Here is a 23,239-nt window from a genome sequence, read left to right as displayed (position 1 = left end):
TAAACACATACTCACTTATTTTTAAATATTACTTTAGTTATTTGCAACAAGGAAAACTAAGTGATAGATGACAATACAGATAAAACAAATTAAAACAACAACAAAAAACAGTGTACATGTCTGGTTGGAACCCCAAGGGGTTATATGAAAATGTCACCACAAAAAAAATATATACAATACATACAGTGGGGGAAAAAAGTATTTGATCCCCTGCTGATTATGTACGTTTGCCCACTGACAAAGAAAGGATCAGTCTATAATTTTAATGGTAGGTTTATTTGAACAGTGAGAGACAGAATAACAACAATAAAATCCACCTGTCCACAGAAGCAATCAATCAATCAGATTCCAAACTCTCCACCATGGCCAAGACCAAAGAGCTCTCCAAGGATGTCAGGGACAAGATTGTAGACCTACACAAGGCTGGAATGGGCTACAAGACCATCGCCAAGCAGCTTGGTGAGAAGGTGACAACATTTGGTGCGATTATTCGCAAATGGAAGAAACACAAAAGAACTGTCAATATCCCTCGGCCTGGGGCTCCATGCAAGATCTCACCTCGTGGAGTTGCAATGATCATGAGAACGGTGAGGAATCAGCCCAGAACTACACGGGAGGATCTTGTCAATGATCTCAAGGCAGCTGGGACCATAGTCACCAAGAAAACAATTGGTAACACACTACGCCGTGAAGGACTGAAATCCTGCAGCGCCCGCAAGGTCCCCCTGCTCAAGAATACATATACATGCCCATCTGAAGTTTGCCAATGAACATCTGAATGACTCAGAGGACAACTGGTGAAAGTGTTGTGGTCAGATGAGACCAAAATGGAGCTCTTTGACATCAACTCAACTTGCCATGTTTGGAGGAGGAGGAATGCTGCCTATGACCCCAAGAACACCATCTCCACCGTCAAACATGGAGGTGGAAACATTATGCTTTGGGGGTGTTTTTCTGCTAAGGGGACAGGACAACTTCACCGCATCATTTGACGGAGCCATGTACTGTCAAATCTTGGGTGAGAACCTCCTTCCCTCAGCCAGGGCATTGAAAATGGGTCGTGGATGGGTATTCCAGTATGACAATGGCCCAAAACACACGGCCAAGGCAACAAAGGAGTGGCTCAAGAAGAAGCATATTAAGGTCCTGGAGTGGCCTAGCCAGTCTCCAGACCTTAATCCCATAGAAAATCTGTGGAGGGAGCTGAAGGTTCGAGTTGCCAAACATCAGCCTCGAAACCTTAATGACTTGGAGAAGATCTGCAAAGAGGAGTGGGACAAAATCCCTCCTGAGATGTGTGCAAACCTGGTGGCCAACTACAAGAAACGTCTGACCTCTGTGATTGCCAACAAGGGTTTTGCCACCAAGTACTAAGTCATGTTTTGCAGAGGGGTCAAATACTTATCTCCCTCATTAAAATGTAAATCATTTTATAACATTTTTGACAAGCGTTTTTCTGGATTTTTTTGTTGTTATTCTGTCTCTCACTGTTCAAATGAACCTACTATTAAAATTATAGACTGATCATTTCTTTGTATGTGGGCAAACGTACAAAATCAGCAGGGGATCAAATACTTTTTCCCCCCACTGTAAGTACAAAAATAAAAAAGGTTTGTTAAAACAAATAACAAAACTTACTAATTATAAATGTATAAATCAATTGTAATCATGAAAAAAATGTTTTTTTTTTAAAATGGGTGTGTACATGTGAGAGTATTGACACCATATGGAGGAGATTACAGAGTAGTTTGGTTCATCAGGCTGACCCCAAGTCTTTGCTTGAAGTTATTGAGGGATGATGATGTTTTGGCAATGTGAAGATAACAAATCGAGGGTATGGTACCTCCATATCTGACAGCGACCTGGCAATGTGAGGTCTTGTGTTATATAGATGGATTTCAGAATTAACCTGGAAGAATCCATTGAAGGGTTTCAGTAAACTGTCTGGGCTGTATAAATATTTGTAGATAGAAGTGCATAATTGGCATACATTAATGTTGTAAATAGACAACATATTGAATTTCTTAAACAAAGGTGCAGATGGTGCCAGGTAATTAGAGGTGGCCAGTCTTGAAAATGTATTTAGAATTGTACTGGAATTTTTTTAATGTTTGTGCTTTTCTAATAACTGTTTTCTGTGTTCATGCAAGTGACTGACTGAACAAATCAGTAGCTGCATTTTGACAGTACGTCCAGACCTTTGTTTTGAGAATGAAAGATATCTGTTTCAAGATCTCAGCTAAGAGAGAAGAAGACTCGTGAGGTATTGGTCTGTCACATGTTATGAGCCAGTATTGGTCAGTCACATGAATGAAACAAAACGGTAATGATTAATTAATTATGCTAAATCATGGAAATATAACTTGTCTGCGTATAGCCCTATTTAAGACATTTTTTCTCTTTAGAAAGCAACGCCAAGCTCTATACACCAATTGGCAACACCCACTCCTCACAGGTGTAAACACTAGTTGCTGAATTGTTCACTTAGAAATTAGAGCTTTAGACATTTTTTAGTCATTTAGCAGACGCTCTTATCCAGAGCGACTTACAGTAGTGAATGCATACATTTCAATTCATTTCATACATTCTTTTCCCCCCGTACTGGCCCCCCGTGGGAATCGAACCCACAACCCTGGCGTTGCAAACACCATTGCAAACACCATGCTCTACCAACTGCTGCAAGACAACTGCTGGGACTGCCCCAGCAGAGCTCCTGATTGACAAGTGTACTATGGCGCTTTGAGTTGTTTGGAACCTCTCCAGCGTGCTGATAATAAAGGATGATTCATTTAAGATTGACTTTGAGTGTCTCTGGTGGTAATTTCCACGACATGGTAGTGAACTTCCACGACAATTTGGCGTCACGAACAACATAGTTGATTCTACCTGCGGAGTTTTCCCAGTATGGGTCTGCGAGGAAAACCGGTTGCGCATTTTATGAAGCGTGAGGGAAATTCCCATCTGACCAAAAGAGGACAAGAACCCGCCCAGATCAGACCCTTACTGTGAGCTGCGCAGGAGGAGACACATCATCTGCAAACAATTGAGGGATGGCAACTGATTTCAGTTAGTCAATTTAAAGGAATTTGTATAAAAATTACATTTAAATTATAAAACCAATGAAACTAAACATAAAGATGTAGAAGGATGGTACCACTAACCTACAAGATAACACAATATGTTTTTGAATACCAGGTTTTATTTACATGTATGGGAAGTGGCAAGACTATAGAACCTATAGAGACCATAGCAATTTATGACTATATCAACTATTGACACAATGGATGCTGAGGGACTGTAGATGCTGAGGGACTATAGATGCTCAGGGACCATCGATGCTATAGGGACTATGGATACTCAGGGACTACAGATGCTCAGGGACCATGGATACTGTAGAGACTATGGCGACTGTAGAGACTATAGAGGAACTGCAGAAGATACATATGACGTGGAAGAAGGCTAGACCTAGTCCTAGAGAGAAGACTAGAGCAGGGGCAAGTAACAGTATCACGCTCCGCTGACAGCTGTCTGTAGGCATTTATAAGAGAAATGTGCACGTGGTCTGCAGCCACTGGTAGAGAATAGCATCAGGTGCACTCTGTGCTATTTTATATGTATAGTGAAGATACATATGGTGCATAGGAGATAACGACAGAGAATCGTTGAAGATGCTCATGGAGAAATAAGGGAGATTACAGAGTGTGTTTGGGAATTGTACTAAGTGAATGTGGATGTGAAAGTTGTGTTTGGTTGTGTTAGTGAGGAAAGGACGTGTTAAGCTGATTGAAATTTGGATAATAAGCTGATTGATTGAAATTTGGGTGTTAAGCTGATTGGAATTTGGATAATAAGATGATTGATTGAAATTTGGATGTTAAGCTGATTGAAATTTGGATAATAAGCTGATTGAAATGTGGATATTAAGCTGACTGTACAGAGTGAATGAGAGCTGTCAGGGGACTAGCTTCACTGGGAAAGAGGATTACTGATTCTGTGTGAGCTGAGTTTTCAGATCGATAACGTTATCATGGGGTTCTGTCCACCACTGCCCATCGATCTACAGGTAGTGAGCACAGACAGGAGAAGCCCTATAACGTTATAAAAGGATTCTGTATGGAGATATGAAATGAGAATATGCTGAATATATTTCAGAATATGCTGTTAAATAGAACACGAGTGTAGAGGAGGAATTTGAGATGTAGCATAAATGTATAAAGGGTTACTAGAGATCTGATGAAGTAACAATATAAATAATAATACTAATATAAAACATGCACATCCTCACGTAGACGTACATAAGTGGTGTAAAAATGATTCTGTTCAGAGTGGTCCCTTTATGGATCATATGATAAAGATGAGGTTAAAGCATTGTGCGGGACTTGATTTACCCATAACCAATAAAATTATACACACTTATGAGATTTCCTCCACCCTGGTAATACATTTTGAAATAAGCCCATACCCTGTTAAATAGAAAATAGAACCAATGATTTCCTGTATTCTCCTACTCAACCGTTTAACGTGCTCGGTAGAGACTTTTTATGGACAGAGCACGCCATCTACAGGGGACTGATAGACAGTGCCACCCATTTATTACATGTTGATGCCTCCAAAGCGTTACATATGCATCTTAAAATAATAAACATTTAATAAATATTGAAGCAGAAAGTGAATATCCAACAGAAATGTAAAATAAATATAGAGTAACTTTTGAAGGGATACTAAGATGAAAACAATGCCTTCCAATATGGAGGAAGTTATAATGTTTGTTTTGTTTTAAACCTTGCAATAGGGGGAAAAGCAGAATGTTGTTTGAGAGTGATCCGTGTGTTTAAGCAGTAGGGACTGATGTCCGGATGATCTCTGCATGTGTGGTTCCCACCATGAATCGTGGAGGAGGAGGTGTGATGGTGTGGGGTGCTTTGCTGGTGACACTGTCTGTGATTTATTTTGAATTTAAGCCACACTTAACCAGCATGGCTACAACAGCATTCTGCAGCGATACGCCATCCCATCTGGTTTGTGCTTAGTGGGACTACCATTTGTTTTCCAACAGGACAATGACCCAAAACACACCTCCAGGCTGTGTAAGGGCTATTTGACCAAGAAGAAGAGTGATGGAGTGCTGCATCAGATGACCTGGCCTCCACAATCACCCGACCTCAACCCAATTGAGATGTTTGGGATGAGTTGGACCGCAGAGTGAAGGAAAAGCAGCCAACAAGTGTTAAGCATGTGTGGCAACTTCTTCAAGACCGTTGGAAAAGCATTTGTCATGAAGCTGGTTAAGAGAATGCCAAGAGTGTGCAAAGTTGTCATCAAGGCAAAGGGAGGCTACTTTGAAGAACCTCAAATAAAATAGATTTTGTATTTTTTAACACTTTTTTGGTTACTACATGATTCCATATATATTATTTCATAGTTTTGATGTCTTTGCTATTATTCTACAATGTAGAAAATAGTAAAAATAAAGAAAAACCCTTGAATGAGTAACTGTGTCCAAACTTTTAACTGGTACTGTACGTTAGAAGCTCAGTAATCGATGAAGACACTGATTTCACCAGAGGCACCAATCTCACCTTGCCCTGCTGCTGATATCTTGAAGTAACCAATTACCTCCATCACCTCCATTATCACATCAGGAAGATCAAACTGAAGCAGAGAAGGGAAATGTCCCTTAATGTAATCCAAGGGATTTCCATCAGTTTTCTCTATTTTCTTTGACATAGAGGAACCCATTCACAAAAAAAGTTATTAAATTCACATGAAATAACATCAAATAAATGTATTGGTCACATACACATATTTATCAGATGTTATTGCGGGTGTAGCGAAATGCTTGTGTTCCTAGCTCCAACAGTGCAGTAGAAAAAACTTCTGGTTAATAATGTAAGAAATAACACAAGAAAAAACGAAATACTGCAAAATTGCTTAGGAGCTAGAAGCAGAGCTGCTGTGTCTGTCGGCACCATCTTAGAAACTTATCATCAGGATCACTATAGGTCTTATTTTCAACAATAAATGGAGACGGGATAATTGTAGATGCCTTTTTCTTATTCAACAGTTGATTGATGATTTTCCAAGTTGATGTTATATTATTTAGGATTCTTGGAATTTGTTAGTAAATCTATATTTTTGGGGATATCTTAAGTAGTTGATTCAATTTGCTCTTATACTTTCTGTAATTTGCAGAAATCAGGGGAGAGGACATTTGTGAGAAACTTTTTATACAACTTTGTTTTTAACTGGGGATGTTTTTGCGACAGGTTGCAAACCAAGGTTTACAGAACCCAACTGGTGGTGAAATACAGAGTTAGAAGATGTGAGAAGTCTGGTAAGCAGACTCTACATCAGCCTGATTATACACATTTTCCCATGAAATATCATCCATTAACATCTTAAAGCCCTCACAATTACTTTTGGTCCGAAATGTCAGTATAAAGTTAGTCACATTATTAAAATAATTTGTAAAAATATCAATAAGGGTGGTAGATGAATTGATCACTATTGTGGGCTTCTAGATGATTGGATACTGATAGCTGTAGTATAAAGTATTCAAAAAGTCAGATGTCAGTGAGTGGTTCTCACTTTTAAATAAGTTTATGTTGTCATCACCCAACAGAAAACACATTTTATCTTCATTATTAATCAAATCCAAGGTTGATGCAAGGATATCAATAAAATGACCAATGTCAGAATTGGGTGGTCGATAGATGCATCCAATTACCACTTTTTTACCACCCCCCCAAAAAACGGAGGGAATTTCTATGAGAAGAGATTCAGCATCACTGTTATCAGTTGTAAGTGCGAGGTCCTCTCTTACAAATAATTGAAACGTTTATGAACAAAAATGGACATTTCTTCGCCATTGCTATTTTCTTCTCCACCCACCCCTAAAAGTCCCACCCGTAATAATTTTCAGGGTGGGAGTGAGAGACATTTTATTGGTGTTGGACCATAATAACGCATTTTCGATTGCAATGTTGCAATAAGACATTATGGTCAAGAAGAAAACAGTAGAAGTCTGTGATGTAGTTTCCACATGCGCAAGGTTGGGTATTGCATGGCAGTCATGGCATTAAACCAAGTTCAAGTGCAGCGCTGTCTCTCTAGTAGTTATATACTGTATATTAATAAGTCATACTATAACATTACCAAAGGTACACAACAGGATATTACAAAATCCTATTATATATATATACAGTCAGGTCCATAAGTATTTGGACAATAACACAATTTGCATCATTTTAGCTCTGTATGTCCCCACAATGGATTGGAAAGGAAACAATCAAGATATGTTTTAAGTGTAGACTTTCATCTTTAATTTAAGGGTTTTGTCAAAATTATTGTATGAACCGTGTAGGAATTATAACCATTTTTATACACTGCTCAAAAAAATAAAGGGAACACTTAAACAACACAATGTAACTCCAAGTCAATCACACTTCTGTGAAATCAAACTGTCCACTTAGGAAGCAACACTGATTGACAATACATTTCACATGCTGTTGTGCAAATGGAATAGACAACAGGTGGAAATTATAGGCAATTAGCAAGACACCCCCAATAAAGGAGTGGTTCTGCAGGTGGTGACCACAGACCACTTCTCAGTTCCTATGCTTCCTGGCTGATGTTTTGGTCACTTTTGAATGCTGGCGGTGAGCATGGAGGCGCTACCAGGAGACAGGCCAGTACATCAGGAGACGTGGAGGAGGCCGTAGGAGGGCAACAACCCAGCAGCAGGACCGCTACCTCCGCCTTTGTGCAAGGAGGAGCAGGAGAAGCACTGCCAGAGCCCTGCAAAATTACCTCCAGCAGGCCACAAATGTGCATGCGTCTGCTCAAACGGTCAGAAACAGACTCCATGAGGGTGGTATGAGGGCCCGACCACCACAGGTGGGGGTTGTGCTTACAGCCCAACACCGTGCAGGACATTTGGCATTTGCCAGAGAACACCAAGATTGGCAAATTCACCACTGGCACCCTGTGCTCTTCACAGATGAAAGCAGGTTCACACTGAGCACATGTGACAGACGTGACAGAGTCTGGAGACGCCGTGGAGAACGTTCTGCTGCCTGCAACATCCTCCAGCATGACCGGTTTGGCGGTGGGTCAGTCATGGTGTGGGGTGGCATTTCTTTGGGGGGCCGCACAGCCCTCCATGTGCTCGCCTGAGGTAGCCTGACTGCCATTAGGTAATGAGATGAGATCCCCAGACCCCTTGTGAGACCATATGCTGGTGCGGTTGGCCCTGGGTTCCTCCTAATGCAAGACAATGCTAGACCTCATGTGGCTGGAGTGTGTCAGCAGTTCCTGCAAGAGGAAGGCATTGATGCTATGGACTGGCCCGCCCGTTCCCCAGACCTGAATCCAATTGAGCACATCTGGGACATCATGTCTCGCTCCATCCACCAACGCCACGTTGCACAGACTGTCCAGGAGTTGGCGGATGCTTTAGTCCAGGTCTGGGAGGAGATCCCTCAGGAGACCATCCGCCACCTCATCAGGAGCATGCCCAGGCATTGTAGGGAGGTCATACAGGCACGTGGAGGCCACACACACTACTGAGCCTCATTTTGACTTGTTTTAAGGACATTACATCAAAGTTGGATCAGCCTGTAGTGTGGTTTTCCACTTTAATTTTGAGTGTGACTCCAGATCCAAATCCAGACCTCCATGGGTTGATAAATTGGATTTCCATTGATTATTTTTGTGTGCTTTTGTTGTCAGCACATTCAACTATGTAAAGAAAAAAGTATTTAATAAGATTATTTCATTCATTCAGATCTAGGATGTGTTATTTTAGTGTTCCCTTTATTTTTTGGAGCAGTGTACATAGCCCCCCCCCACCAATTTTAGGGGCTCAAGAGTCATTGCACAAACTAGCAATCATAAATTATATTGTGAGTTGTAATACTCGTTTGCAAATCCTTTGCAGTCAATGACTGCTTGAAGTCTGGAACCCATAGACATCACCAGATGCTGGGTTTCTTCCCTGGTGAGATCATCCATTCACCTACTCTGCGTCTCACAAAAACATGGCATTTGGAACCAAAAATCTCAAATTTGGACTCGTCAGACCAAAGGACAGATTTCCACCGGTTTAATGTCCATTGCTCACGTTTCTTGGCCCAAGCAAGTCCCTTCTTATTGGTGTCCTTTAGTAGGGGTTTCTTTGCAGCAATTCAACCATCAAGGCCTGATTCACAGTCTCCTCAATGAAGCATTTATTTGGGCTGCAATCTGAGGTGCAGTTAATGGCAGATTTCTGAGGCTGGTATCTCTAACTTATCCTCTGCAGCAGAGGTAACTCTGTGTCTTCCTTTCCTGTTGTGGTCCTCATGTGAGCCAGTTTCATCATAGCGCTTGATGGTTTTTGCAACTGCACTTGAATTGTTTTTTGGTTACTACATGATTCCTTGTGTTATTTCATAGTTTTTATGTCTTCACTATTACTATTATTCTACAATGTAGAAAAATAGTAAAAAGTAAGATAAACGCTTCAATGAGTAGGTGTGTCCAACCTTTTGATTGTGTGTGTGTGTATGTATATATCTAAACTCAGCAAAAAAATAATCATCCCTTTTTCAGGACCCGTCTTTCAAAGATAATTCGTAAAAATCTAAATAACTTCACAGATCTTCATTGTAAAGGGTTTAAACACTGTTTCCCATGCTTGTTCAATGAACCATAAATAATTAAAGAACAGGCACCTGTGGAACAGTCGTTAAGACACTAACAGCTTACAGACGGTAGGAAATTAAGGTCACAGTTATGAAAACTTAGGACACTAAATAGGCCTTTCTACTGACTCTGAAAAACACCAAAAGAAAGATGCCCAGGGTCCCAGCTCATCTGCGTGAATGTGCCTTAGGCATTCTGCAAGGAGGCATGAGGACTGCAGATGTGGCCAGGGCAATAAATTGCTTTGTCCGTACTGTGTGACGCCGAAGACAGCGCTACAGGGAAACAGGACGGACAGCTGATCGTCCTCGCAGTGGCAGACCACGTGTAACACCTGCACAGGATCGGTACATCCGAACATCACACCTGTGGGACAGGTACAGGATGGCAACAACAACTGCCCGAGTTACACCAGGAACGCACAATCCCTCCATCGGTGCTCAGACTGTCCGCAATAGGCTGAGAGAGGCTGGACTGAGGGCTTGTAGGCCTGTTGTAAGGCAGGTCCTCACCAGACATCACCGGCAACAACGTCGCCTATGGGCACAAACCCACCGTCGCTGGACCAGACTGGCAAAAAGTGCTCTTCACTGACGAGTCACGGTTTTGTCTCACCAGGAGTGATGGTCGGATTCGCGTTTATTGTCGAAGGAATGAGTGTTACACCGAGGCCTGTACTCTGGAGCAGGATCGATTTGGCGGTGGAGGGTCCGTCATGGTCTGGGGCGGTGTGTCACAGCATCATCGGCATGAGCTTGTCATCATTGCACAGCGTTGAGATTGCCTGCATTACAGGGAAGACATCCTCCCTCATGTCGTACCCTTCCTGCAGGCTCATCCTGACATGACCCTCCAGCATGACAATGCCACCAGCCATACTGCTCGTTCTGTGCGTTATTTCCTGCTAGACAGGAATGTCAGTGTTCTGCCATGGCCAGCGAAGAGCCCGGATCTCAATCCTATTGAGCACGTCTGGGACCTGTTGGATCAGAGGGTGAGGGCTAGGGCCATTCCCCCCAGAAATGTCCGGGTACTTGCAGGTGCCTTGGTGGAAGAGTGGGGTAACATCTCACAGCAAGAACGGGCAAATCTGGTGCAGTCCATGAAGAGATGCACTGCAGTATTTAATGCAGCTGTTGGCCACACCAGATACTGACTTACTTTTGACCCCCCCTTGTTCAGGGACACATTATTGCATTTCTGTTAGTCACATGTCTGTGGAACTTGTTCAGTTTATGTCTCAGTTGAATCTTATGTTCATACAAATATTTACACGTTCAGTTTGCTGAAAATAAACACAGTTGACAGTGAGAAGACGTTTCTTTTTTTGCTGATATAATAAAACAAATTGCCACTGTCATCAAATTCGTTTTTATTGAGGTTATACATTTTTGGAATTCAAGTTGGTTACAATTGTACTGAGCCTTTGCTCCGCAGACACTGAACAAAAAAAATAGGAGGCTAATTCATCACTTAACATAAGGGGATGAGAAGGGGAAATTACAAATGATTAGAAACAAATGAGATTAAAATAATGAAATGGATGGTCTAGAAGAAGTCCATGTCATCAGGTGCATCCAGGTCACGGTATTCAATGATGTTGCGTGGATCTCCCCGAGACATTCTGAAGGAAACAGCCAGGATGCAGAGCGAAGAGGCACAGCACAGAAATAGGAAAGAGTGAGAGAAAAATTAACAAAGGTTTCTAAACGCAAGTCTGTCATTAGCAGAAAAGGAAAGCTTTTTAAAAATGTTTTTATTTAACTCTTATTTTATCAGGCAAGTTGACTGAGAACACATTCTCATTTACAGCAATGACCTGGGGAATAGTTACAGGGGAGAGGGGGGATGAATGAGCCAATTGGAAACTGGCAATGATTAGGCGGCCATGATGGCCAGATTGGGAATTAAGCCAGGACACCGGGGTTAACACCCCTACTCTTACGATAAGTGCCATGGGATCTTTAGTGACCAGAGTCAGGACACCCGTTTAACGACTCATCCGAAAGACAGCACCCTAAACAGGGCAATGTCCCCAATCACCGCCATTGAGAATTCAGATGGTTTTTTTTAGACCAGAGGAAAAGTGCCTCCTACTGGCCCTCCAACACCACGTCCAGCAGCATCTGGTCTCCCATCCTGGGACTGACCAAAACCAACCCTGCTTAGCTTCAGAGGTAAGCCAGCAGTGGGATGCAGGGTGGTATGCCGCTGGCCGAAGCTATTGGTGCGGTATTCCTCCCTAACTGACCATGGTCTCACCTGTTGTTGCGGGGTTTACCAGGGTAGCCACCACCCTGTCCACGGAAGTTGTCATAGTTACCCCGACCGCCCCCATACTGGTTTGGTGGGTAAGGAGGTCCACCTTGGGAAGAGAAACGTACAGTATGTGTGTCATGTCAGAACAGAATACCTGAGAGCTGCAACCAAATTACATAGTTGTGGTAAACTTAATTTGTTCAATTCTCAGGATAAGTGGTGATGTAAAAAGGGCTTAATAAATCAATGTGATTGATAATACGATAGGAGATGAGGCAGAGGCTCACCTCCGTAACCCATGACAGGAGGACGAGGCTGGCCGGGACCGAAGCCCATGAGGCCCTGGGGAGGGAAGGGCATGCCTGGAGAAAGAACTCCTACAGAGAGATGGAGAGAGACAGGGTCAGTGGAAAAACACACTAAGATTCAATGATACAGCTACACCTAAACTATTCTTGAAACATTTGTTCCCCGGGGGCCTGTTCAGGAGGATGTAACATTACAGAACGTTCGAATACAAAATGTATGGTGTAGAACAAATATGACTGTCAGCGACAACAGGGAATTGTGTCAGCTCTATTCATTCTATTTCTATGTGCAACGCGTTCATCACCCTGTCCTGGGCCAGGTGGAGGAGGTGGCTTCATCTCCGGGAGGGAAGGTCGCTTGGCATCCATGAGGAAGTTGTTGAAAAACACCACCTCCTTTTTCACCTCATCAATTTTGTCCCCGTGTTTGTTCAGGATGTGCTTGCGCACAAACTCTGGGCCCTGGCCAGGCAGAGGGAACGAATTAATTCACATTTTAATCTGCACCACACAGTGGCAAGGGAGATACAGACCAGTACATGTTTAATGTTCTTTGGATATACAATATTTCTGTTTGACAATTTACTTCCATCCTAACAGACACACACCTTGAACTTCTTGCCACTGAGGGGGCAGAGCCACTTGTCCTTGCCCAGCTCCTGGGTGTTTGCCGACACAAACTTCTCCACCTCATGCTCCGGGTCCTTCCGGCCCATCTTGCCTGCCTCCTCCTCTGATAGCTTCTCCTTCACACTGAATAGGGGGCTCAGCCTCTCCTCAAATGTCTTCTGCCACTCCAACACTGGGTGCATGACAGGGGGAGGGGGAGACAGCCAGTCAATAGCGTGTCAGTGTATGATGTAGCCATCTCAAATGTGTGCCTAGCCAGTGTTGAATATTACAGTAGTGTCCTGCTCACCTTCCCCGTGTGTGATGCGGTTGGGAGGGATGGGCCCACGCACATGTATCATGCCACAGCGGTTGGGCATCTCATCCTCGCTGGGGTACTCGCAGTTGTTGTAGTAGTCAATGGAATGGACAATACGCAGGTAGAAGAGAAGACGGTCCAACACCTGGGAAGAGATGAAGGAAATCAAGTCAATATAATGTACTTTTTCCTTTTCATTTGACCATTTGACTACTTTAGCGACAAAACCCAAACAGTTCATTGCATAAAAATAATGTAAAGCTGCTGTGTATCAGTGTGTGCCAAGGCAGATGGATGGACCTTGACCAGCGTGTCGTCCCTCTCCACAGTGATCTCGGCTGGGTTCCCCTCCTTGCTGCCCTCCTCTGCATCAGCTCCGCCCACACTGCCCAGTAGCTCCTCCTCCTCAGCGCTCACCTCCTCTATCAAGTAGTCAGTGATGTTCTTCAGGATGGGGTTCTGAGCCGCCATCTGATACAACCACACAAAACGGGATTAAACATCAACGAAACTGATAAGTTCATGATACATACTGCAAAGACGCCAAATTGCTTTCAGTGTCTTGTACCTCCACAGCAGACACATTATCTCCCCGGGCCTTTTGGGTCCACAGCCTGCCTCTGTCGTCCAGAGAGTGGATGAGTTTGGCTGACAGTTTGATGTCATTGCGCAGCACCTGTTTGTGCTGAGTGATGCCGTTGATGTTGCGGACCCTCCGGGCTAGGTCTCTGTTCACCCCCGGGGCCAGCTCACAGTCACGCAGCTACACACAGTCAAGAGGACACATACGGGGTCAGAACACTCACTAACCAGCTGTGTGACTCAAGTGCCATATCTTGCTCATCATCAGGTTCCAGTACTACCTAATGTTGTAGTCTTGAAAGGTTGTTAAACTCACTCTGATGTTCTGGAGGTTCCAGCAGGTCTCCTTGATGTTGACACTACGGTCAAACGTCACCCAGCAGCGTCGGAAGAACCTGACACATTGAATGGAGGTGGTTAGAGGTATACATACATGAGGTGAATGACAGACGTTACATTTTCAACCATCCACTATAGTCCATTAGCAGCAAGGAGCAGCAGAGAGGGTCTGGCTGTGGTCACATGGAAGTGGAACTAACCTGCGCTCCGGTTGGGGATCAGATAAGCACACTCGCATGAACCCAGGATATCTCCGACATAGCTGAGGGAGGCAAAAACAACACGTTAGTCCTTCCTCCAGGATGCCTCCAGCCATTGTGTGTGTGTGGGTAACAGCTGTATCTGAGAGTCCCTTGTATCAATGTAACTTCAGAGTAGTGTCATTCTGACAGTCCATACAAGTGTTCAGTATGTTTGTACAGTCAAATTGCTTGAACTCACAGCTATGATCTCGGCCTTGGATATTGTAGGGGCGATGCTCCTCATGAATAAAGAGCAGGTCCTGTGGAGAGGCCTGGGTCTCAGGGGCTGGTCCTCCTTGGGTTTCTTCTCCTCTTGCTTCTCCCTCTCTCTCGCCCTTTCCTTTGGTTTCTCCTCTTTGCTTTTCTTCCCGTCAGCTACACAATTTGAGTGGAGCAGAGAAGTCATTAGCTTACCAAAAATATATTTGAATACTAGAATTTGTAAAAACAGTGACTCCAACACAGTCCCTTCATCGCTCACCTTCACCCTCTTCTTCCTCTTCATCCTTGTCCTCCCCTTCCTCCTTTTCCTCATCATCCTTGTCCTCCCCTTCCTCCTTTTCCTCACCCTCATCTTCCTTCTCTGGATTTTTATCAGAGGAATGATGGGAATTGGAGTCCGAATCGGAGTCACTCTCAGAGGCACTGGCCTCATCTTCACTGTCTCCACTGTGCTTCCGCTTCCTCTTCTTACTCAGCTAACACACACATGGGAAGGAAAATAGGTGGTGGTAAAGGTCAATAGATCCATCACTGATTCAAATCAATTATCCCAAATCCTAACTTGAGAACTGTTTTAGTGCAAATTTCTCACTGTCATCAATGCAAGTTAGGATTTGGCCCATTAAGAGCAGCACATTCATTATAAAAGACAGAATAAGAAGCATGGATGCTAAACACTAACCTTCTTAGGCTCAGGCACAACTTCTTTGCTTTTCGCCTCTTTTTCTCCTTTCTCTTCTCCCTCACTCCTTTCTGCTGCTGCTTCACCACCACCGTTTGCACCCTTCTCCGTGCTGCAGGCATCACTCTCCCCCTGTGGCAGAGTTTGCTACATCAATGACTAGTTGACAAGCATTTCACGACATCCGCAATAACATCTGCTAAATATGAGTATGTGACCAATAAAATTTGATGACTTCCTGTTCTCGAGGGGGAAGAATAGAGCAGGGCAAAGAAAGTGGTTACGACAAGACAGCATACATTCTCTTTGTCGGCTGGGGGTTTGCGGTCATTGTCCTGATTCTTATCCTTGGGCTCCTCTTTTTTGGGGGGTTCAGTTCCCGGACCAACAGCTGCCGCCCTGTCAGCTCTCTCCCTCTCCTCTTCCTCCTCAGACGGCAGCTCCAAGATACGCAGGTCATGATCTGTCCCTCCCTCCATCTTTATCACCGCTGAATGACAGAGGGAGGACAGGGGTTAGGACACTGGTCACCAACCGGCCGATCGTCGATCTCCAAAGCATTCATAGTCGATCAGCAAACTTTTCTGTAAAAAACCCAATGATAAAGCCTTGCATGTCTATTTTTGTCTTATTCATTTCATGCTGTTGGCAGTAGGTGCACTAGCTGCCCAAGCGCTGGCATAGTGAAGTGTTCCCAGTTTGAACCATTTCATGTGTCTGAAGCTAAAACTGTGCCTACCCGGCAGCCCCAGAGAGCAAATCAAGATAACTGCAGACACTGATCTGAGCTTCCTTATGTAAAGACTGTAAAAAAAAGCCTCAAACGCACAGCAAAGTTGAGACTGTGAGATTAAAACCATGACTAAAGAGAATGAAATCAGCAAAGACCTGCTGTTTTTACAAGGAAGTTCATATTTAAGGCATTCAGCACTTCACTGTCAACACTTTGTTCAATCATTAAATGTGCTTCTCCCTACTTCCACTCACGCTACAACCAACACTGCAGTTGCAATGCATGAGTAGCAAATTGTATAGATAAGCTTGCGTTATTATTATCAGCTTGTCTTCAATATTAAGAAATATTACTTTCTCTGGTCATAGGAGTAACAACATGAATTGGTGCACGGGGCAGAAATAATGCAGTGCGACTCGAGTTGCCATTAGCTCCTTTTTGGTCAGTCTCGGCAGAGGGACGGTGAGAGGAAGCCTTAGACGCAGGCCATCAGTTCAGTAAAATTTTAAAAAGCAAATTATGCTCACTCAGCTGTGCCTTAAAACTTCTTAGGGATGGGTGCAGTATTTTCACGTCTGGATGAAAAACGTGCCCAAATTAAACTGCCTGCTACTCGGGCCCAGAAGGTAGGATATGCATATTATTAGTATATTTGGATAGAAAACACTGACGTTTCTAAAACTGTTTGAATGATGTCTGTGAGTATAACAGAACTCGTATGGCAGGCCAAAACCTGAGAAAAATCCAACCAGGAAGTGGGAAATCTGAGGCTTTTAGTTTTTGAAGTTAATTCCTTTCCAATTTGTAGTGTTAACGGGGTCATGTTGCACTTCCTAAGACTTCCACTAGATGTCAACAGTCTTTAGAACATCGTTTCAGGCTTTTACTGTGAGTAGGGAGCCAACAAGAGCTGTTCCAACCAGGTGTCCCAGGATAAGGCATGAGTTCAGTCACGCGCGCAGGCTTGGGAGCGAGCTGAGTTCATCTTCATTCCTAAAGAGAACGGAATCGTCCGGTTGGAATTTTATTGAAGATTTATGTTAAAAACATCCTAAAGATTGATTCTATACATCGTTTGACATGATTCTACAAACTGTAGTATAACTTTTTTGACTTTTCGTCTGGAGTTAGTAAGCGCGCGCCTGGAATAGTGAACCTAACATGCGAACAGAATGGAGGTATTTGGACATAAAGATGAACTTTATCGAAAAAAACAAACATTGGGATTCCTGGGAGTGCATTCTGATGAAGATCAAAGGTAAGTGAATATTTATCATACTATTTCTGAGTTTTCTTGACTCCAAAATGGCGGGTTTCTGTTTGGCTTGTTGTTGTTGTCTGAGCGCCGCACTCAGATTGCAAAGTTTGCTTTCGCCGTGAAGCTTTTTGAAATCTGACACACTCCTCCTTAATGCAACTGCTGTATCTATAATTCTGTGCATAACACCTGTATATTTTGTCAAAGTTTATGATAAGTATTTCTGTATATTGATGCGGCTCTGCAAAATCACCGGAAGTTTTGGAGGCAAAACATTACGCGCTAATGTAAACTGAGATTTTTGGATATAAATATGAACTTTATCGAACAAAACATGCATGTATTGTGTAACATGAAGTCCTATGAGTGCCATCTGATGAAGATCAAAGGTTAGTGATTCATTTTAGCTGTATTTCTGGTTTTTGTGACGCCTCTCTTTGCTTGGAAAATGGCTGTGTGGTTTTTCTTGTTAGGTGCTGTCCTAACAATCTAATGCTATGCTTTCGCCGTAAAGCCTTTTTGAAATCGGACACTGTGGTTGGATTAAGGAGAATCTTATCTTTAAAATGGTGTATAATACATGTATGTGTGAGAAATTTGAGTTATGAGATTCTTGTTGTTTTGAATTTGGCGCTGTGCTATTTCACTGGCAGTTGTCAAATCGATCCACTAACGGGATTCGCGTGTTAAGGGGTTTTAAGTAATACAACAAAGTATATTACCAGTGTGATCATATACCTTACATTTTTAAATATAATTTCAAATTGGTCTGAGAAAAACATTGAAAAACCCTCATTGCTACAGAACTTGTTTTAATAGGTTAATGTTGCATACGCGTACATTTTTTAAGTCATGTTACAAAATTGTGAATCGTAGAACTCAGCTTGCATTTTGACTCAGAAAGTGATATTGAATCAGAAAAAGGTTGGTGACCACTGGGTTAGGATATATAACCTGTTGAAATAACTAAACCCACCAACAAATAACACTCATCCTGACAATGCTCGAAACTAAGGTTGACATCAAAATACTCTGCAAGAGAGATGAATGAAGCCATTAGAGAAGTCTCCCACAGCTAACCACCGCCAACCACACCCACTACTCTACCTGCATCCAAGACCTTCATGATGGCCTGGGCCTTCTCCATGTCTAGGGAGACTGTGTCGAACCATCCGTTCTCCATCAGGAATATGTAGACATTCAGCCGGTTCTGCAAGCCACTGTGGGCCTCAGCCTTCCGCCGGCCCGCCTCATCCGGGTGGTATTTGGATCTGAACCTGAGTTCACAACAATGTCCCAAAAGAGCACGGGAGAGACAGGGGCAGGGATGGAGGGGAGGAGAGCAGAATGTTAGAGAACGCCCTTGTATGTATGGCCAGGCCAAATAAACTGGCCTACAGCAATGAACTGGGACTAATATACTGCCATTCTATACCCAAACACTAAATCAAATTAAAAAAACAAAATTAAAATACTGGAGGACAACTTTTTTCTGAACGTTCCTGTATCCTGCAATGTCTTATTTGGGGGGGGGGACACAGCATGTCCATCAATTAAATGCAACTACAATATATACTCAAAAGTATGTGGACACCACTTCAAATTAGTGGATTTGGCTATTTCAGCCACACCCGTTGCAGACAGGAGTACAACCTTGAGCACACAGCCATGCAATCTCCATTGAGGAACATTGGCAGTAGAATAACCTTACTGAAAAGCTCAGTGACTTTCAACAGGGCACCATCATAGCATGCCACCTTCCCAACAAGTCCAGTTGTCACATTTATGCCCCAGTCAACTGTAAGTGCTGTATTTGTGAAGTGGAAACAACTATGAGCAACAACGGCTCAGCCATGAAGTAGTAGGCCACACAAGCTCACAGAACGGGACCGCCAAGTGCTGAAGCGTGTAAAAACCGTCTGTCCTCGGTTGCAATACTCACGACAGAGTTCCAAACTGCCTCTGGAAGCAACGTCAGCACAATAACTGTTTGTCGGGAGCTTCATGAAATGGGTTTCCGTGGCCGAGCAGCTGCACACAAGCCTACGAGCCTATAAACACTACAGCATACAATGATATTCTAGACGATTCTGTGCTTCCAACTTTGTGGCAACAGTTTAGGGAAGGCCCTTTCCTGTTCCAGCATGACAATGGCCCCGTGCACAAAGCGAGGTCCATACAGAAATGGTTGGTTTGTTGAGATCGGTGTGGAAGAACTTGACTGGCCTGCAGAGCCCTGACCTCAACCCCATCGAACACATTTGGGATGAATTGGAACGCAGACTACGAGCCAGGCCTAATCTCCCAGCATCAGTGCCCGACCTCACTAATGCTCATGGCTGAATGGAAGCTAGTCCCCCGCAGCAATGTTCCAACATCTAGTGGAAAGCCTTCCAAGAAGAGTGGAGGCTATTAACACAGCAATGTGGGGAGCAACTCCATATTAATGCCCATGATTTTGGAATGAGATGTTCGACAAGCAGGTGTCCACATACTTTTGGTTATGTAGTGTATCCAGGTCCACTCAAGTGACTGGCATATGAAGAAACACTTTTGTTCTGCACCTGGAAATGCTCTGGTGTCCTACTGTGGATTCTTCACAAAGTTTGCATGGTGTTATGTTTGTGTGTGAGTATAGCCGTTTGTGAAACATATCAAGATGCTTTAGGTCAACGCACCAAAAATAACTCAAAGGCAAAAGGGACACAGATATTCAAATAAAATAACATAACACAGTTTAGAATTTTACAGTTCAGAAGAGCAAATTTGCCATGGAGTGGACAAAATTTACCTTTTTTTCTCCCAGTATAACAACACATATATACTGAGAGGGGTCTCTTCTGTAAAAATGGGCTCCACTTCACCCCCCTACTGTGTTTGTGTGCATACACAATTTCATTTTCGGTTTTGGGATTCGATTTGATCCAAATATAAAAACAAAAATGGGGGGAAAAAAGCATCACATACTAAAGAAAAGAAAATATTTCCATGCGCGCAAGTGGTTTATTTGTCTGTCTAGCTAGTATCCCTGGTACTGTACGTCTAAAAGCAACTGCATTGTGCGCAGTGCAAACCCTAGCTGTCTAACAACGATTCCTGCGAGGAGTTCCAGTTTTTCTCATCTTCAAAAACCTTGTTGTGAAGGGCAGGGGGAGGAGTGGGAGGGAAGAAGGTTTGGTTAAGTTAAGAAAAGAAAATAACATTGACATTGTATCATAATCCCTGTGTGAAGTGTGAAACTAAACCGACAAACATACTCTGTTAAAAACTGTGTCAACTGACAATCCAAATCAGACTCACTTAAGAGCCAAATCTCTATCCTGTACTGTTTAGTAGCTAAGCTATTTACTGACCTCTCTATTCATGATGGTAACCGCCCATAGCATTAACCAACTATTCTTATCTGAAGGTGGCATGGTATGCATGATAAGCCTGCCCAAAAATACCAAGTATTTTCTTAACACATTCAATAATAGATCAAAATCTTTATATATAAAAATAGCTTAAATTAAGTATGTTCAGGATGTTTTAAATACACCCATTCAACTATACCCTTTTTTAGTTAGCTAACCAACTAAAAGTCTTGATTGCCTTGATATCGCAGCCTGTCAAATATAGGCCGCACGTCTTCCACAAACTATACTGTCTTTACCAAGCTATTAACGAACAGCTCCGATAGTGCCAGATCCATTTGACTGACAATTTCTGTGAATCGAAAGGTTGTCAGTGTTGCCAGCCTAATTCACAGCAAACTGATCATGAATACTAATAATAGAGCAGCAAAGGCTATGATAATCGTACCACTCTTCATCTTTGTGCGCAAGGAAGAAGTCCTGCATCTGCTGCCGTCGGAAGTCTATCTTGTACTCATTATAACGTTTGACTGCTTCGGTCTCATCAACAGAGTCATCCAGAGACAGAAGGAACTCCTTAAAGCTCTTCATCACCGGAGGTGGCAGGCCCAGATCCATATCATGGATGTTTCCTAGCCTAGTAGACAAATGACAGGGTTAAAAAGAGTGTGAGATCACCAGGTACTTAGAAACTTTGACTAACTAAGGGCAAGCTGGAACAGTCACAGCTCCAGTCAAGGACATGGTGCCATTTTACTGTCATTTGCTTTCCACAGATGACAAAGACAGCATCTTTGCATGAACAGGTTGGTTGTGACCAGTCTACCCTCCTCACCTTGCCTGGATGGGTATGCCATGGTGAGGCTGCATGAGATGAAGGTCAGGGTGGCCCCAAGGCTGTGGAGGGGCGTAGCTGGGGCCTCCGCCACCACCGTAGCCCAAGTCATACCCACCATGGTAGGGATCTCCTCCATGGTCATCCCTGATCAAAACAGAGGGAAGATTAACTCAAACATTGTGGACAGCAATGTAGGTCACGTAGATAAATTTGATTCTCACCAATCTCTCCTCATGCGTTTCTGTTGGGGACTCATGTCGTGCCTGGGTGGGGAGAACCTCTCCCTGCGACCTCTCTCGTAGTCCCGATACTCCCCCCGGCTACGCCGCTCCCTGCCCCTGTCCCACTCCCTGGCAGATGGGCGCCAGTAAACGGAAAGAGCAAAAAGATAAATGTGAAACACCATGCATGTATGATATGGATTGGAATTGTTCGACCTAATTTCAAAAGTTGCCTCCAACGTGCCATTATTTCTCTCTTGTTTTATACAAGTCTATTCCCTCTTCCTCACCTGTCATTCCAGTCATCCCTACGCCTTTCCTCTCTCTCTCGGGAGCGGTCATAGTTGTCGCTCCTCTCACGACGGAACTTGTCTCTCCTTCTGCGATCATATTCATCATCACTGTCCGCCATCACCCTAAAAATTGAGGTCAGTGGACAAATGAGCATAAACATTAAAATGGTAAGTAGCTAATGGCAACAAACAAATGAAATCGAACGGGCCACAGTAATCAAGCTAATATAATCATCATAATTTGTTAAACACCAACATTACGTTGTCCTTAGCCAAATGTGTGTAGCAAAGAGTTGAGTTCTGCTGCTGGGAGTCACATGACCAGTTAGCTAACCAACATCTTACATGGCATTTCAAGTAGCTAGCTAGCTGTTTAGGTAGCTAACGTAACTAGCTAGTGTTCGCGCCGCATTAACTAGCTAGCTTGAATATCTGTTTTTCGAAGTAGGTTTAGTAAAGCTAGCCACCTAGCTACTTCTTTCTCCATGGTAGCTAGTTGTAGTTTAATTAGGTACTTCCAATTTACTGCTAGCTTAGTTTACATGTTCATAGTAGTAAGCTAAAATTAGCTTAGCTAGCGCCCCCAGCACTGTAATTTAGCTAGCTATCTAACTAGCCGCGTTAGTTGGAAGTTGCTAGCTAGTACCGGTAGACGCAAACAAAGCAAGGTCGGTACTTTTACTAGGCCGTTGTATTTTACGTGCTACAAAACATATGCTGTTACTTTCTTTACATAACATCAGCTTTAGTATACATCTCGTGACCACATGAAATGAAACTTTATAGGGGGTAAATTACCTGTTAATAAATCACGTTCTTTTAGCAATCCTGCGTGGTCTCTTAATGGCGACGCTGTTAGACAGGAAACACATTTCCCGGAAGTTGGATTACACGTTCAAACTGCATATTTAGTTAATAAGCATATAGCCAAACACACAGGTTTAAAAAAAAATAAAGAACAATAAAACATATAATAAAAATAACTTTTACAAACGTCACAGAGGTCTTATATACATTTAATTATACATATATATATCAGGTTGTATGCTTCAAAGGCAGCATATGAATTTCAGGGGATGTTAATAATTGCACAAAAATATGAATCATAAAGGGGTAGTTTCAAAAATATACACTGAACAAAAATAAAACGCAACATGTAAAGTGTTGGCCACATGTTTCATTAGCTGAAATAAAAGATCCCAGAAATTTTACATGAGCACAAATGCTTATTTCTCTCAAATTGTGTGCACAAATTTGTTTACATCCCTGTTAGTGAGCATTTATTATTTTCCAAGAT

General features: G+C 42.9%; 1 protein-coding gene across 1 annotated transcript; it reads right to left on the bottom strand.

Moving 5' to 3' along the window:
• Positions 1-11,036: 11,036 nt before the first annotated feature.
• LOC106603397 (serrate RNA effector molecule homolog) lies at positions 11,037-23,007 on the bottom strand. Its single transcript, XM_082974591.1, has 20 exons — positions 22,741-23,007; positions 21,941-22,065; positions 21,650-21,794; positions 21,426-21,572; positions 21,039-21,227; positions 18,345-18,514; positions 15,546-15,736; positions 15,247-15,378; positions 14,824-15,040; positions 14,542-14,717; positions 14,301-14,362; positions 14,078-14,156; positions 13,748-13,942; positions 13,480-13,650; positions 13,171-13,324; positions 12,860-13,053; positions 12,557-12,713; positions 12,231-12,320; positions 11,947-12,049; positions 11,037-11,308 (listed from the first exon to the last, which is right to left on the bottom strand). The coding sequence occupies exons 2-20, from the start codon at positions 22,059-22,061 to the stop codon at positions 11,233-11,235; spliced, it is 2,769 nt and encodes a 922-aa protein (XP_082830717.1). The 5' UTR covers positions 22,062-22,065; positions 22,741-23,007; the 3' UTR covers positions 11,037-11,232.
• Between the last annotated feature and the right edge of the window lie 232 nt (positions 23,008-23,239).

The sequence above is a fragment of the Salmo salar genome, chromosome 04 (genome assembly GCF_965601325.2).
Source record: "Salmo salar chromosome 04, fSalSal1, whole genome shotgun sequence".
NCBI classification, from domain to species: Eukaryota; Metazoa; Chordata; class Actinopteri; order Salmoniformes; family Salmonidae; genus Salmo; species Salmo salar.
Note: the sequence above shows the minus strand (reverse complement) of the source record. Positions and strands in the feature narration are given on the sequence as shown.

Bases quoted from the DNA above. Each gene is read 5' to 3' on its own strand.
- LOC106603397 (XM_082974591.1), bottom strand. From the start codon at position 22,061: ATGGCGGACAGTGATGATGAATATGATCGCAGAAGGAGAGACAAGTTC. The intron at 15,041-15,246 runs GTTAGTGTTTAG...TGTGTGTGTTAG, and splicing joins TTGTGCCTGAGCCTAAGAAG to CTGAGTAAGAAGAGGAAGCG. The intron at 13,054-13,170 runs GTGAGCAGGACA...TCATGCACCCAG, and splicing joins CCGCATCACACACGGGGAAG to TGTTGGAGTGGCAGAAGACA.